This window comes from Talaromyces rugulosus, chromosome I (assembly GCF_013368755.1).
Source record: "Talaromyces rugulosus chromosome I, complete sequence".
Lineage (NCBI taxonomy): Eukaryota > Fungi > Ascomycota > Eurotiomycetes > Eurotiales > Trichocomaceae > Talaromyces > Talaromyces rugulosus.
Genome location: NC_049561.1, coordinates 604,866 through 618,430, shown reverse-complemented (window position 1 = coordinate 618,430; position 13,565 = coordinate 604,866). Strand labels below are relative to the sequence as shown.

General features: G+C 44.4%; 3 protein-coding genes across 3 annotated transcripts; 1 reads left to right on the top strand and 2 right to left on the bottom strand.

The window, feature by feature from the left end:
* Positions 1–1,577: 1,577 nt before the first annotated feature.
* On the bottom strand, positions 1,578–4,191 carry TRUGW13939_00189 (uncharacterized protein; the record flags this gene model as incomplete). Its single annotated transcript, XM_035483401.1, has 3 exons — positions 1,578–2,110; positions 2,163–3,606; positions 3,664–4,191. The coding sequence occupies 3 exons, from the start codon at positions 4,189–4,191 to the stop codon at positions 1,578–1,580; spliced, it is 2,505 nt and encodes an 834-aa protein (XP_035339294.1).
* Positions 4,192–6,139: 1,948 nt separating this feature from the next.
* On the top strand, positions 6,140–7,282 carry TRUGW13939_00188 (uncharacterized protein; the record flags this gene model as incomplete). Its single annotated transcript, XM_035483400.1, has 1 exon — positions 6,140–7,282. The coding sequence occupies one exon, from the start codon at positions 6,140–6,142 to the stop codon at positions 7,280–7,282; it is 1,143 nt and encodes a 380-aa protein (XP_035339293.1).
* Positions 7,283–10,904: 3,622 nt separating this feature from the next.
* TRUGW13939_00187 (uncharacterized protein) lies at positions 10,905–12,337 on the bottom strand (the record flags this gene model as incomplete). Its single annotated transcript, XM_035483399.1, has 5 exons — positions 10,905–11,024; positions 11,095–11,853; positions 11,976–12,035; positions 12,195–12,263; positions 12,314–12,337. 5 exons carry the CDS (start codon positions 12,335–12,337, stop codon positions 10,905–10,907), a joined length of 1,032 nt encoding a protein of 343 aa, XP_035339292.1.
* Positions 12,338–13,565: the final 1,228 nt, after the last annotated feature.

Sequence of the window (13,565 nt, the reverse complement as noted above, 5' to 3'; positions counted from 1 at the left end):
GTATCCCAGGGGCTAAGACCCTAACACTTAGTAATTAGATAGAATCTTAAATTATTTCTCCTTTTAAAGCCTTATTAACTTGGGTCTCTATTCTTTCAGGGCCTTGATAATTATGAGTATCTTTTTATCATAAATGTTGTAGTTCCTCTCAACTAGCATTATTATTGTTAAATAGAATATTACTAGATGCCATTTGTTATTCTTATAACACTGCGATAAAACTATTATAACCATCCCATTAAAGGCATCTGTTTCTACATATATCAATTATTCTGATTAATAGTGATATAACACTAGAGCCTTAGTTAATAACTTCTTTAGCTTCTCAAATACCAGTTTGCAGTTATTATCCCAGATAAAAAGAACATCTACCCAAGTTAAACAATTCAGAAATTTAGCTATCCAACTATATTCCTATATAAACTTCCAGTAGAAATTACAGAACCCTAGAAACAATTATACTCTTCACACAGTTCCTAGAATTATCCATTTTAGAATAGTATTAATCTTAATTAGATCAACCTTAATTTTTTCTAGCATAACAATAAATCCTAGATACTGTATAGTTTTGATATAGAATTCATATTTATAGATTACAGCCTGCAGCCCAGCTGCTCTTAATCTTTTCAGCATAAATTTCACATATACCTGATGCTCAAACTTATTCTCACTGTAAATCAATAGATCATCAATAAATACTACTAGAAATTTGTCAAGACAGTCCATAAAGATGTTATTCACCAATCACTAAAAAGTTACTAGTCTATTTATTAACCCAAAAAGCATCACCTTATACTTATATATTCCATATTGATATCAAAAGATTGTCAAGTCCTCTGACTCCAAGCTCATTCTAATGTAATAGAAACCTTACCATATATCCAATTTAGTGAATATCTTTGCCTTACTCAACCACTTAAAAACTTCTTTAATTAGCAACAGTAAATATTAGTCTTTCTTAGTTAAAGTATTCAGCTTCTAATAATCCACACAAAATTAAAATCCTCTATCTAGCTTGGTTACTATAAGAATTAATAATATAAAGAGTATATTACTAGACACAATAAAACCTTTATTTAGATTATCTAGGATATATTCTCATACAGCCTCAAGCTCTTTTAGGTTCATTTAGTATAAAGAGCTGTAATCTAGCTCTTACTTGCTGATTAGCTCAATCCAATAATTATAGTCTTTATAATCTGAAAACTTATCTAATTCCTATTTAAAGAATACATCTATATATTCCTGATATCTCTCAGATAATTTCTATCTAATCTTAGTTAGCTTCTTAATTAGTCTTCCGCACGACCCAGTAAAACCCAGACCCAACCCAGACCCAACCCAGACTGGGTTGGGTTTTGGGTCAAACATGTCGACCCAGTAATGGGTCTGGGTTGGACTGGGTAACCCAGTACTGGGCCTGGGGCCCCAAATTGGGTTACAAACATAACAAATATACCAAGAATTCTAATTGCATAACTTATGCATTTTGTAGTTGTATTTTTGAGTATTTACTTTACAGATTTATTAGGAAAAAAGGTAAAAGAAAAGCCTTTATTTAGAATTTACATATTTAACTAATGATATTCAAATATATCATCTTCCCGGCTCTTACGTTTCCGCCCTGATACCCGTGTCTGTGTACAGGTTGGTGGTAATGACGGTGAGCCTGGACTATCTGGTTCAGCAGCAGATAAGGAAGTCGTATCTAGTCCTATATCCTCCATTTCATTCTCTGGTCCATTTTCTAGCTCATCCTCTTGCTCCTCTGTATCACTAATTGGATTGATCTCATCCTTGTTAAGCTTCTCTTCCCTTTCTTCTTTCGCCGCCTCAAGCTCATCCTGTGAGAAGAATTTTTCAAGAAGCTTTGCTTCCTGTGCCTCTATATCGAATTTGGATGTACAAAGAAACATCATCAACTCCTCAATCGTCTCGGTCTTCATTCTCCCACGACGATAGTGACAAACATCTCGAGCAGTATTAAAGAGGCGTTCCACTCCTGCACCAGTGGCTGGGAAGGAGAGCGCATCTCGCGCAAGGGCGGCAATAGCTGGAAAGCGATATTGATGCTCTTTCCAAAAGATAAGTGGCCCAACAGAAACAGTATCTAGTTTAAGATTAGTGAACTAGCAATACATAGGTAGTGGATAATCACTGACCACTATCAAGATATTGACTAATTTCATCAGTCATCGCTCGTGGCTGTATATCCTTTCCATCAAGCATCTCCTCCAGCCTTGAGCTTGGTTGAGCTGCAGTGTGAGAGCTGTATGCATCCTGGCTTTGACTTTTTACTTGCGCTTGGTATGGGATGAGGGCTTGCTGAAAGGCGTTGCGATAGATATCTCGCCACTTCTGATCCCAATCGCTAGAGAGAAAGAATCTAAATTTATTCACTGGTGCAAGCATCGTACTGACGGCATAGATATGCCCTCGAATAGTATCGGTTTGAGCGTAGTACTCATCAAGCTTGGTCCGTCCAGCGTCCAGTGCGTCCAGCATTTGTTTCTTCCATGGGACACGCTTCCGTTGTAGCTGTGTCTGTGATCGCTCAAGATGATCAAAAAGTCGGTTGTAAATCTTGAACACATAGTGGGCAGTGACGTCTCGAGTCTTTGATAACTGGGTTGTATAATCGAAGAACGGCTCAGTGATACAGAGAAGATAGTCAATTTGGCGCCACTCGTGCTCGCTAAGTAGCATCTCCTCACAGTCATACTCTGCACAAAATAAAGAGAAGATAGCACGTAGCCGTTTGGCCCGGCGAAGCATAAGAAATGTAGAATTCCATCGTGTTTTCACATCTTGGATGGGAACAATCTTGACGTTTGTTGTCTGAAGATTGTAGAATGTCTCTCGGCGCTGGGGGCTTGCATTTATATAAATTGCAAGATAACGTACTTTGTTCAATGTAGAAGAGATCTGACATTGCTTCGCATTCTCTTGAACCAGCCTGGACTGACTCTCTGTCCACTTTGTCTCCGCGGATTCATTGGATGGAACTGCCTTAATCCGAACAAGAAGCTGATTAAGACTGAGCTGGATAACATGGGCAAGGCATGGTATTCGTGTAATAATGACACCATCTGATAAAGCTTGTTGGAGAGACGCAGCTAATGCCTTATTGTTTGATGCATTATCTGTGGTCAGCCCAAACACTCTATCTTCAATGTTGTTCTCTACCAGGGTTTCCATCAGAACACCACTTAAGTAAGACCCCGTATGTGTACCGTGAAGTGGCTTAAAACCAAGAAGCACCTCACGATAAACCCAATCACTGTCGATAAAATAACCAGTGATCGCCATAAATGCCTGCGAGAATGGAGATGTCCAACAGTCAAGCGCAATAGATATCTTTGAACCAGCAGGTAGCGTACGAAGAACCCGCTGCTGCCGGTCTTTGACCAAGCTCCCTAATCGGCGACGGATTGTATCGGCAGACGGGATCACTGGAGCGACAAGAGCAGAACGCGCTTTGTAGATAATCCGCTTAAATGATGGATGCTCGATGAGGTGGAATGGTAGCCGATTGAGAGTCAGGAATTGCAAGATATCGTCTTCCCAGTCCTCTTGTAAAAAGGGTATATCTGCTGAGATTTCGCCCTAGGAAGACATACCATAGATTAGTATCTAAGTATCGTTTCACAGTCTAAAACATACCTCTTTTTGGAGAAACTTTGTAATCTCTGCCTTCTTTCCCTTCTCCGACCGTAGGCACCCAGCTGTCTTCAGATGTTTCTGGATTGTTGATGTGCCGTGATACTGCGCTTTGCCGGAACTGTTCAGACTCAGGGAATAAGGATGCTCAAGAATCTTTCCACAGCGTTTGCACATGACCTTTGGTGTGCCATCTACACCCTCAGCAACCTGGTTGTAGCTATTCCAGATCACCGTGTGGCGATGTGAATCCCAGTTGATCTTTCTTTTCCGCCCATAGTCCGTCTGTAACCACCAGTCGATAAACTCGTTGTGTGACATCTTGTCGTAGAGAACAAACCTATTCCGGCGATCAGGTCCAACACGTATCAAAGAAGGAGGAACGAGGAGGTCATCTGGCCGGTGGAAGCCAGAATCAATTGTATGATGACTTGCGGATGGAGTGATTTGTTGCGTTGAGAGAGATGGAAGATCATCAATATCTCCACTATAAAGTGACGATGTGAAGTCGGAAAGCTGGCTTTGAGACATGACAAAAGATATGTAAGCATCACGAAGGGGAGAGGTAAAGGGAAAATATGAATAACATACTGAGATGGAAAAGCACTACAATTAGAAAAATGAGAAAAATGAGAAAGTCAAGTTAATTGATATGTCAGATGGAATGAATCCTTGTCCTCTCATTCATTGGTTTGGTATACTGATATTATGTGGACCTAATGCATTATCCCTGTAATAACCCAGTAATAGCCCAGAGACAACCCAGAGAACCCAGTCAAGGCCCAGTCAAACCCCAGTCAAACCCCAATTCCCACCCCAGTTTCCCCAAGCCTAGCCAAAAAAATTCATCCCGTCCTACTTTCAAAGTTGAAGCCTTCGACTTAAATGTAGATATCTAGGTATTCTGACAAGCGTCGGAATTATCAATAGAACGGTTTGATATTCTGACAACAGTAGAACATTTAAACAGTTCAATACATTCTAATATTCCCCGAAATATTTATTTGATTCATGTAGAAATGTATAATGTGTGAATATATGTTTAACATATATAACTACATCGGTACGACGATAGATGCGCATTTTCCCACCACACCGTAGATACGGCCTTTCCATGTAGAACGAGGCATTGTAAAAGATAAGCAACAGTGAATTCGATATGCCCTTTTCATATTTAAGAAATTCCTTAAAGATTTCATTGATTTCCTGGTAGAAAGTGTTCTATTTCAGTGTAAACATCAAAACGGGAAAAATGACGGCGTGTAATTTAAATAATTATACCATAATTTATGCCGGAACTGGGTCGAAATGGGTTATTTCTGGGTTTTCTGGGGCCCCAGTGACTGGGCCTGGGTTGGGCCTGGGTTATGAAGCTTCGACCCAGACCCAGACCGGGTTGGGTTTTGGGTCGTGACCTTCGACCCAAAATGGGTTATGCGGAAGTCTATTCTTAATTCCTAAATAGTCTTTCTATTTATTCTATATAACCTTTTTAATTTCATAGAAGCTTATTATAAAGATGGTTATATTCTTATCCTTCAAGCATCTTATAAATCCTATAGCCCTAATAAGTGCTATCTATACCTTAGGCTTTGATTTCACAGGCTTAGCTTATTTCTAGTGATATACTGGATTTATTTTTTCTTTAAAGAGATTATTATGTGTACTACTCAACTATTAATTCATCTTTACTAACACTATAAGCTGTTCCTTTCGGTGGCTAGTCCAATGTGATCTAGAGATAATATCCACAGATATAGTCTCACATAGTGCTTTACTAGTAGCCTCCTATCTAATTTCTTTATTAAAAAGACTATCTCATCAATCAGTATCCTTCTAATACTCTATAGAAACTTTCTTTAGTTAAGAAAGGATTACTTTAGGGATAAAGAGGTCTTACTTAGATAACAGCTTATTTTTTAGAGAAACCTCTTCTAGCTAAAATAATTAATAATAGTGATAGTCTATTAAGACACTATGCTCTGTTATCTACATTTATCTAAGAATGATATTATATTTCCCTAGCTCTACTATCAGGAAAGGAAAATACTGTTATATTTATCTTTATATCTTTAAAGTTAGGCATATTAGGTGTGTAATCAGTGCAGTGTGAAGTGCCAGGCTCGGGGATGCCGATCCGGCTTACAAAGGCCTGCATATCCTCCGCGGGTTGAGTTGATACATCACAAAGGATGCATCTACCCCTCATGCTCGGTGAATATAACCCTGTTAGGAAGTAGGATCTCATCTAGATCAGGCTTATAAGCTTGAGACCCCATCCCCCAGGATGAAGGGGCTCAAGCGGTTTATTCTATATCAATATAACCCATATCTATTTACTTTATATACTGCCTCGACTCCTAGTAGGAACCCCCTCAGAGCCCAGTAGGTTCCAACTCCCTCATATATAAGTCTTTCAGACACCACCCACTTTACATTATAAACCGCTTCCACGAGGATCCGAATCGACTCCGAGACGATGGTGACTACACGAGGCATGACTTCTCCAACACCGGATGAACCGGGAACTGTTCCAGTTCCTAACCCGGGATTTGTACACGAGGAGGAAGAGGCTCAGGACCATACCAGTACTGAACCGGCGCAGGATGCGACTTCCGAAGAATTACCTCCACAAGCTGTTCCACAGGTCAACATGACCATGGAGATGCTGCAGGCCCTTATACAAGGACTCAGAACCACCGGACCGTCGCACGCGACTACCAGCGAACGTCGTGACACCAAGGTTCCAGACCCCAAGCGCTTCGCTTCAAAATCAATCAAGGAATTCGAGGAATGGATTGAGGATGTGGAAAACAACATCTCAAGTCGTCCCCGGTCCTACCCCGACGAAGCAAGTAAAGTCCAATATGCTGCCGCTTGGCTTGATGGAGACCACCGCATCCAATGGAGAGAGAAGAAAAATTCGATTAACTTGCAATCTTTTACCTTTGACGATTTCCGAACCTGGTTGGAGGACCAGATTGAATCCCCCCAGAACCGAGGAATCAACAGCGCTATGGCTTTATTAAGCCTAACACAGTCAAATGGACAAGACCCTGAGGCTTTTTATTCCAAATTCTCGATTCTCTACGAGAAAGCGAGAGAAGGAAGTGGCGGGCCTCCACCGGCCGAAGACCTCTTCAAATATCGAATCTTCCTGGCAAAGCTGTTGCCAAAGATCCGTTCGGATATCACGAGAATGGGTACGCTCCCAGCGAAGCTTCCGGACCTAATTACTACCGCTCAACGATTGTATCAAATCGAGAAGCAAGAGCGGAGATTGGAAAGGAAAGCCGAAAATGAGAATAACAATCGCTCCGGAGGCCAAGGTCCGACTCGGAACCAAGAAGGTTCCGACTCGAAGCCGACTCGAAAGCGAAAATATAGATCAGATCACAACGACCGAGAGAAATCTCAGAAGAAGCAGAAATCCTTCTCAAAGAACAAGGACAAGTCGACAGTGACCTGCTATCGTTGTAATCGTACTGGCCATTATGCCACCGAGTGCAAAGCTACCAAAACCGCTGAAGGGAATCCAATTTCACCCCCGAAGCTAAATGCTACCCATACAAAAAAGGAAAAGGAGACTGAGAAACAGTCTGACAAAGAGCAAACCCAATGAGGACTGCCCGTGGTTGCCAGTTTGAGGAAGGAGGAAGACTCGAAGAACTTCGCTATGCCAATTCACATAAGATTGAACCTTCCCGAAGCAAGATCCGAGGTGACCGCCATGCTCGACACTGGAGCAGACGAGAATTTTATATCATATAGGTTCCTACTCGAAGCCGGCTGGGAGCCGACTCGGAACCTAGAACAACCTGTCAAATTCGTTGACGGGCAGGTCACTACTTGCTTCGCTATCCTCAACCTTGACACCACGGTTATTGACACAAAGGGGAGAGAAAAGAACTATCCCCTACGGTTCTATGTAATCAACATGACCGGATTTGAAGCCATCCTAGGGAAGACCTGGCTTTGGGACGAAGATCCCATGATCCTTACCTGGCGCGGGCAAAAGTGGCAATTTCGAAAAAGTAAAGAATTGCCCACCAAGATTAAAATTGAGACGCCTCGACGCTTTGGACTGCTGGCAAGAACAGCGACCACGTTCTTCCTATCTGCAGAAGCAGTCGAACCAGAAGAAGGAAAACTTCCGGACACTTATAACGAGTACACCGATGTATTCTCAGAAAAGGAGGCGGCAACCCTGCCTCCTGAGAATGTCAATCATGAGATTATGTTGCAACCAGGTGCAAAGGGCCCTCCTTATGGACCCCTTTACCCATGCTCGGCGAAAGAACTGGAACACCTGCGCACATACCTAGAAGAGATGCAGCAGAGGGTAAAATTCCTAGGCTATGTCATTGACGAGCAAGGAACCTCGATGGACACCGAACGAACTGAAGTTATTCGGAACTGGCCTGAACCAAAGTCTGCAAAGGAGATCCAAGTTTTCCTGGGCTTTACTGGGTTCTTTAGAAAATTTATAAGAAGCTTTTCAACCATAACAGCACCGCTGTCTGAGATGCTTAAAGGAGATCCCAAAATGGGGACTCGTGGGTTCAAACTGACTCCGGAAGCAAAGAAGGCTTTTGAAGAGCTTCGTGACGCTTTCAAAAGTCCTCCGGTGGTAAGACACTTTGACCCAGAGAAGAGAATCAAGATTATTACGGATGCCTCGAAGGTTGGAAGAGGAGCCATACTTCTGCAACCAGGCTCCGATACGGATCCTATTAGGACCCGGGTCGGCTCCGACTCGGAACCGACTAGAAACCGAGTATACTGGCATCCAGTTGCTTTCTTAAGCCAAAAGCACAGCGAGACAGAACGTCGTTGGCTGGTGCATGACCAGGAATTGGGAGCAATTGTATTTGCTTTCCAGAAATGGCGTCACTACCTTGAAGGTAGCAAGCACCCCATCAGGGTGCAGACAGACCATAATAATTTAACTTACTTCTTCACTGCGAAGAAGTTGAATGCAAAGCAGGCCAGATGGGCTCAGCTTCTAGCGGCTTATGATTTCGAGATTGAATATAAGCCTGGGGTAAAGAACCCTTCAGACGCTCCATCCCGACGCCCGGACTTTTTGAAGACGGGGAGGGAGAAGAAGATGTCGGATTATTACCGACTTTGCAACACAAATTGAAATTGAACGCATTGGAGTCCGGCATAAGGCTGGCAAGCTTGATATCTCTAGAGGATAGTCCCAGTAGGGCAAGCTTATCCCGAGGGGAGAGCCCCAGTACGGATTTGCGTATAGACGGTCAGGTTTCCGGAGCCTGCCGTTGCCAGAGAAGACTTGCACTTGGAGCAATGCAAGCCGAGGACGTTTTTGGCTCTTTGACGCCGTCAACTGCGGACCTAGTACGGAAGCTGCAGGAAGGGGACGCCTTTTCTCAGCGGAAGATGGTTCCGGCGGACGGGATTTCCAAATCCAAATTAACGGACTCGCCTAGGAACCGAGTCGAAGACGACTCGAAGGCAACTAGGAACCTACCTAGGAACCGAGTCGGAAACGACTCGAAGGCAACTAGGAACCGAGTCGGGGACTCGAAGGCGGCTTGGAGTACTAAGAACGGTCTCCTACATTACCACGAGAGGGTATATGTGCCAGAGGATATGGCTCTGCGGAGTGAACTCATGAAGTTGCATCATGACCACCCATATGCAGGTCATTTCGGCGTCGCAAGAACTCTTGACTTAATAAGTCGAAAGTATTATTGGCCCAGGATGGACCAAGACATAGACGAGTACGTTCGTACTTGTGAGATATGTCAGCTTGCAAAGGTGCGAAGGCACCGACCTTATGGTCAATTGCAATCATTACCGGTCCCCTCAGGACCGAGTAAAAGCTTGTCTATGGACTTCGTCACAGACCTGCCTCCGAGCAGACTTCAGAAAGAAGTTTATGACTCTATATTGGTCGTTGTCGACCGCTTCACTAAGCTGGGCACCTATATTCCTTGTAAGAAGAGTATTAATGCTGAAGAACTTGCAGATATAATAACCGAGAGAGTTTTCAACATCTACGGCTACCCGGATAGCATCGTTACTGACCGAGGATCGCTTTTCACTAGCGGATTCTGGTCCGAACTGATGTATCAGTTCGGAATCAAGCGACGATTGAGCACTGCTTTTCACCCACAGACGGACGGCCAGACGGAGAGATTGAACCAGGTTATGGAACACTATCTGCGCTGCTATACGAACCAGCGACAGGATGACTGGGCGCAGCATTTGTCAGCAGCTCAGTTCGCTTATAATAACTCGAAACATGCAAGCACTAGGACGACCCCACTTAGGGGCCTAGTCGGCTTCGACCCGAAGCCTCCCTTTGATAACCATGTTGAACCTTCCACGGTTCAATCGACGCAAGAGCGCGTCGAGAAATTAAAAGAAATCAGGGAGCAGGTGAAGCTTCATCTTGAAGAAGCAACCCAGGTGCAAGCCACCTATTACAATAAACGTCACCAACTAAAAGAGTACGCTGTGGGTGACCGGGTGCTGTTATCCATGAAAAACCTCAAATCCTTTAGGCCAAACAAGAAGCTTGACTTCCCATATGAAGGAAGCTTTGAGGTTATCGAAAGGATAGGAAAGCAAGCTTACCGGCTCCGGCTACCGGCGAATTGGCGTCGAATTCACCCTGTTTTCCATGTCTCCTTATTAGAACCGTATTATCCACGGAGAGGAGAAGAAAGTGAACGGGAACCACAAGCGATTATTGTGGATGACGAAGAAGAATGGGAAATCGAAGCCATCGTCAACCATCGCACCTACCGCGGACGAACCAAGTACTTGGTAAAATGGCTTGGATATCCTTCTTATGAGAACAAATGGTTGGATAAAGAAGACCTCGGCAATGCAAAGGAACTCCTTGAGGAATATCACCAGTCGGCAGCCTACAAAGCAAAAAGAAGATAGACCCTTTTCCTAAGAACAGGTTTTTTGGTCTTCATCACTTTGGGGCCTCCTACCCGAAGCCGACTAGGAGCCACAAAGGCTCCGACTCGGAACCGTCCTAGTATATAAATATGACCTCCTCGCCTCCACTACACCCCTTGGCACCACCAACAAGGATTACTACTTGGCCATGAGAGGGAGCCGGCTGTGCTCCGGAATCACTCTTCCTGTTTTTCCCACCGGGTTTCAGGTTTAACGAGGATTCTACGAGGAAATCGCACGACGAGAAAGAAGATTTCATTATTCAAAAAAACAAAAGAAAACCAACCACCAAGACTAAACTACTGTCCCGAAGGACCACCCCACGCAGGAGGACTCCACAAAACACCGCCATGGCGGCGGGCGGCAGGGGAAGCAGGAGCAGCAGGGACAGCGGCAGGCGCAATGCCAAAATATTCATTCTATTACCATCAGTACTAGACTAGGCAAAAGCCCCATTGAAAGCAAACGCCAAAAAGGGATTACACTTACTTGCCGATTCAAGATTTGAAGAATCTGGCCCATGGTGCCTTCAATCCGGTCAAGGCGGGCTTCCAATGCTGCGACTCGGTCCGACTCGGACGGTCCCAGCGAGCGAATCCGCGATTGAGAGGGTGACGAGGATGGCTCCCTACGGAGCGTCCCCTCGACAACCCGAACCCAATCGGCGGCTGCCCGGATGGCCTCTGGAGACACGCCCAAGCGGAACATTGCTTGCACAATGCGGAATGAGGCCAACTGCGAGTCTGGTATAGAATCGCATTTTACTCCCAAACAGGAACAGCGACAACACTTTTCCGTTGGCAGACGCCGCACGCAGAAATTCTGGTGGCGGCCCACCAGTTTTGCACAACGCAAACAGGGGTGGCTCTGCCAAAGTACTAAGCGTTCATCCGCCACAGGGACGGCACCAAAGTACGCAGGAGGGACCCTCGCCAATCGAGCTGACTCCTGACTAGTCAACCGATGTAGACCGCGTGCTCCGAGCGCACACAAAGGAGCCCCAGATTGAGGGTCATAGTATCCCGAAAAGTCTGGCTGGTCGCCAGACAGAAGGACATCAGGGATACCCGGGGCAGAAGCCACCGGCACAGGCGTCTCAGAGGCGGCCTGTGTATGACGAGGAGTCTCATCGGCATCCTCCACCATGTTTTCAGCCAAGGGAGCCGAAGTGGCATCCCCGGCAGGGCCAGACTCAAGGCGATCGGTCATGTCGGCATCGGGCTCAAGGGACGACAAGTCCGAATCTTCCTAAAAATTGGATATACCTATTAGTATCTACTACATATACTATCCACCTAGGCCCCGAGACGGAGCCTACTAGGAGGGGGAAACCAAGGTCGATTTGAGAAAGCCTATATCGAACTACTTACAACAGCGAGGAGTGCGTCAAGCTCCTCGGTGGTGACGGCAGGGGGAGTAAAAACATTCTCCTATTATTCAAACCTGTTAGCCAATGATCTAATAACTGCTGGATGACTATTACGAGAAGTCCCAGAGACAACTGCGGTAACTCGGGATACCAAAGCACTATGCCATTCCACTAGGAACCGACTCGAAGCCGACTAGGAGCCTCTCAAGGAAGCACTTACCAGAGCAGGGCGGCGAGCACCGCGGCCACGACGAGTAGAGCCCGAGGGCCCACGACGGGTTGGGGTTTTCTACAAGAACGTCAGGATAGGTCAACATGCACCTGAACTGGGAGACGAACGGGCTTGGGGGCGCGGGGGGCCATTGCTGGCAGAGGCAGAAGCAGAACAGGACGAAGAAAAAAGCTTGATTCTAAGAACTACCATGATTTAAGATTAGCAAAATGTCCGTGATAGCTTACAACTCGAAACCAATCGACAGGGGAATCAACAAGGGGCACATACCAAGGTGTTGCTGCGCGTGGATAAGGAACATCCCATGTTTATTTTTGGAGTTCCCATATGTCAACACACGCGTGGGTGGACCCACCCACTGCTGCACCAAACCGCCTTCCGAATCAGGAAACCGTGATGCCCTTTGTTTTGATTGGCCGGCTGCCGCAGCAACCACCGCGTCAGACATGAGGTTATTCCCAACCTACGGATACAAGGTCTCGAGGACGATCCCTTCCAGGAGGGATGGATTGTGAAGTGCCAGGCTCGGGGATGCCGATCCGGCTTACAAAGGCCTGCATATCCTCCGCGGGTTGAGTTGATACATCACAAAGGATGCATCTACCCCTCATGCTCGGTGAATATAACCCTGTTAGGAAGTAGGATCTCATCTAGATCAGGCTTATAAGCTTGAGACCCCATCCCCCAGGATGAAGGGGCTCAAGCGGTTTATTCTATATCAATATAACCCATATCTATTTACTTTATATACTGCCTCGACTCCTAGTAGGAACCCCCTCAGAGCCCAGTAGGTTCCAACTCCCTCATATATAAGTCTTTCAGACACCACCCACTTTACATGCAGCTATCTTGCTATTATATCCTTTCACTGTATAGAATTATTTTAAAGGGATTACATAAGTTTAGAAATAGCGTGCAAGCTTCTTAGTAAGAAAAATATTAAAGAAAATATAACCATTTGCTTTAGTGTCCATTAATGCTTTAATAGTAATAAAAAGTCTATTCTTAGCTAATCAAATAGATAAGACTAAACTATCCTGCTCTTTCTTTAATAATTAGAAAAGATCTAAAAATGATAAATCAATACTCGCAATATCTAGAGAGGAGTCTTTCTCTAAATATAATTATTTTCTAACTAACTCTCTAATAGGCTGACTTCCTTAAGATTCTTTAGTTCTAATACTTTCTTCTTTAGAAGGTAATCAAATGCTCTATATCTTGGCAACTTATAATTAAAGCATTTATTCTTCTTTATCAGTTTTTTTTATTCTAATTATAGTAGGCCTTCTGATCTATTCTTCGCTTTTAAAGTTGCTGAATTTAGGTAGCTCTTATTAAGTCTAGGATATGTATTAGTCT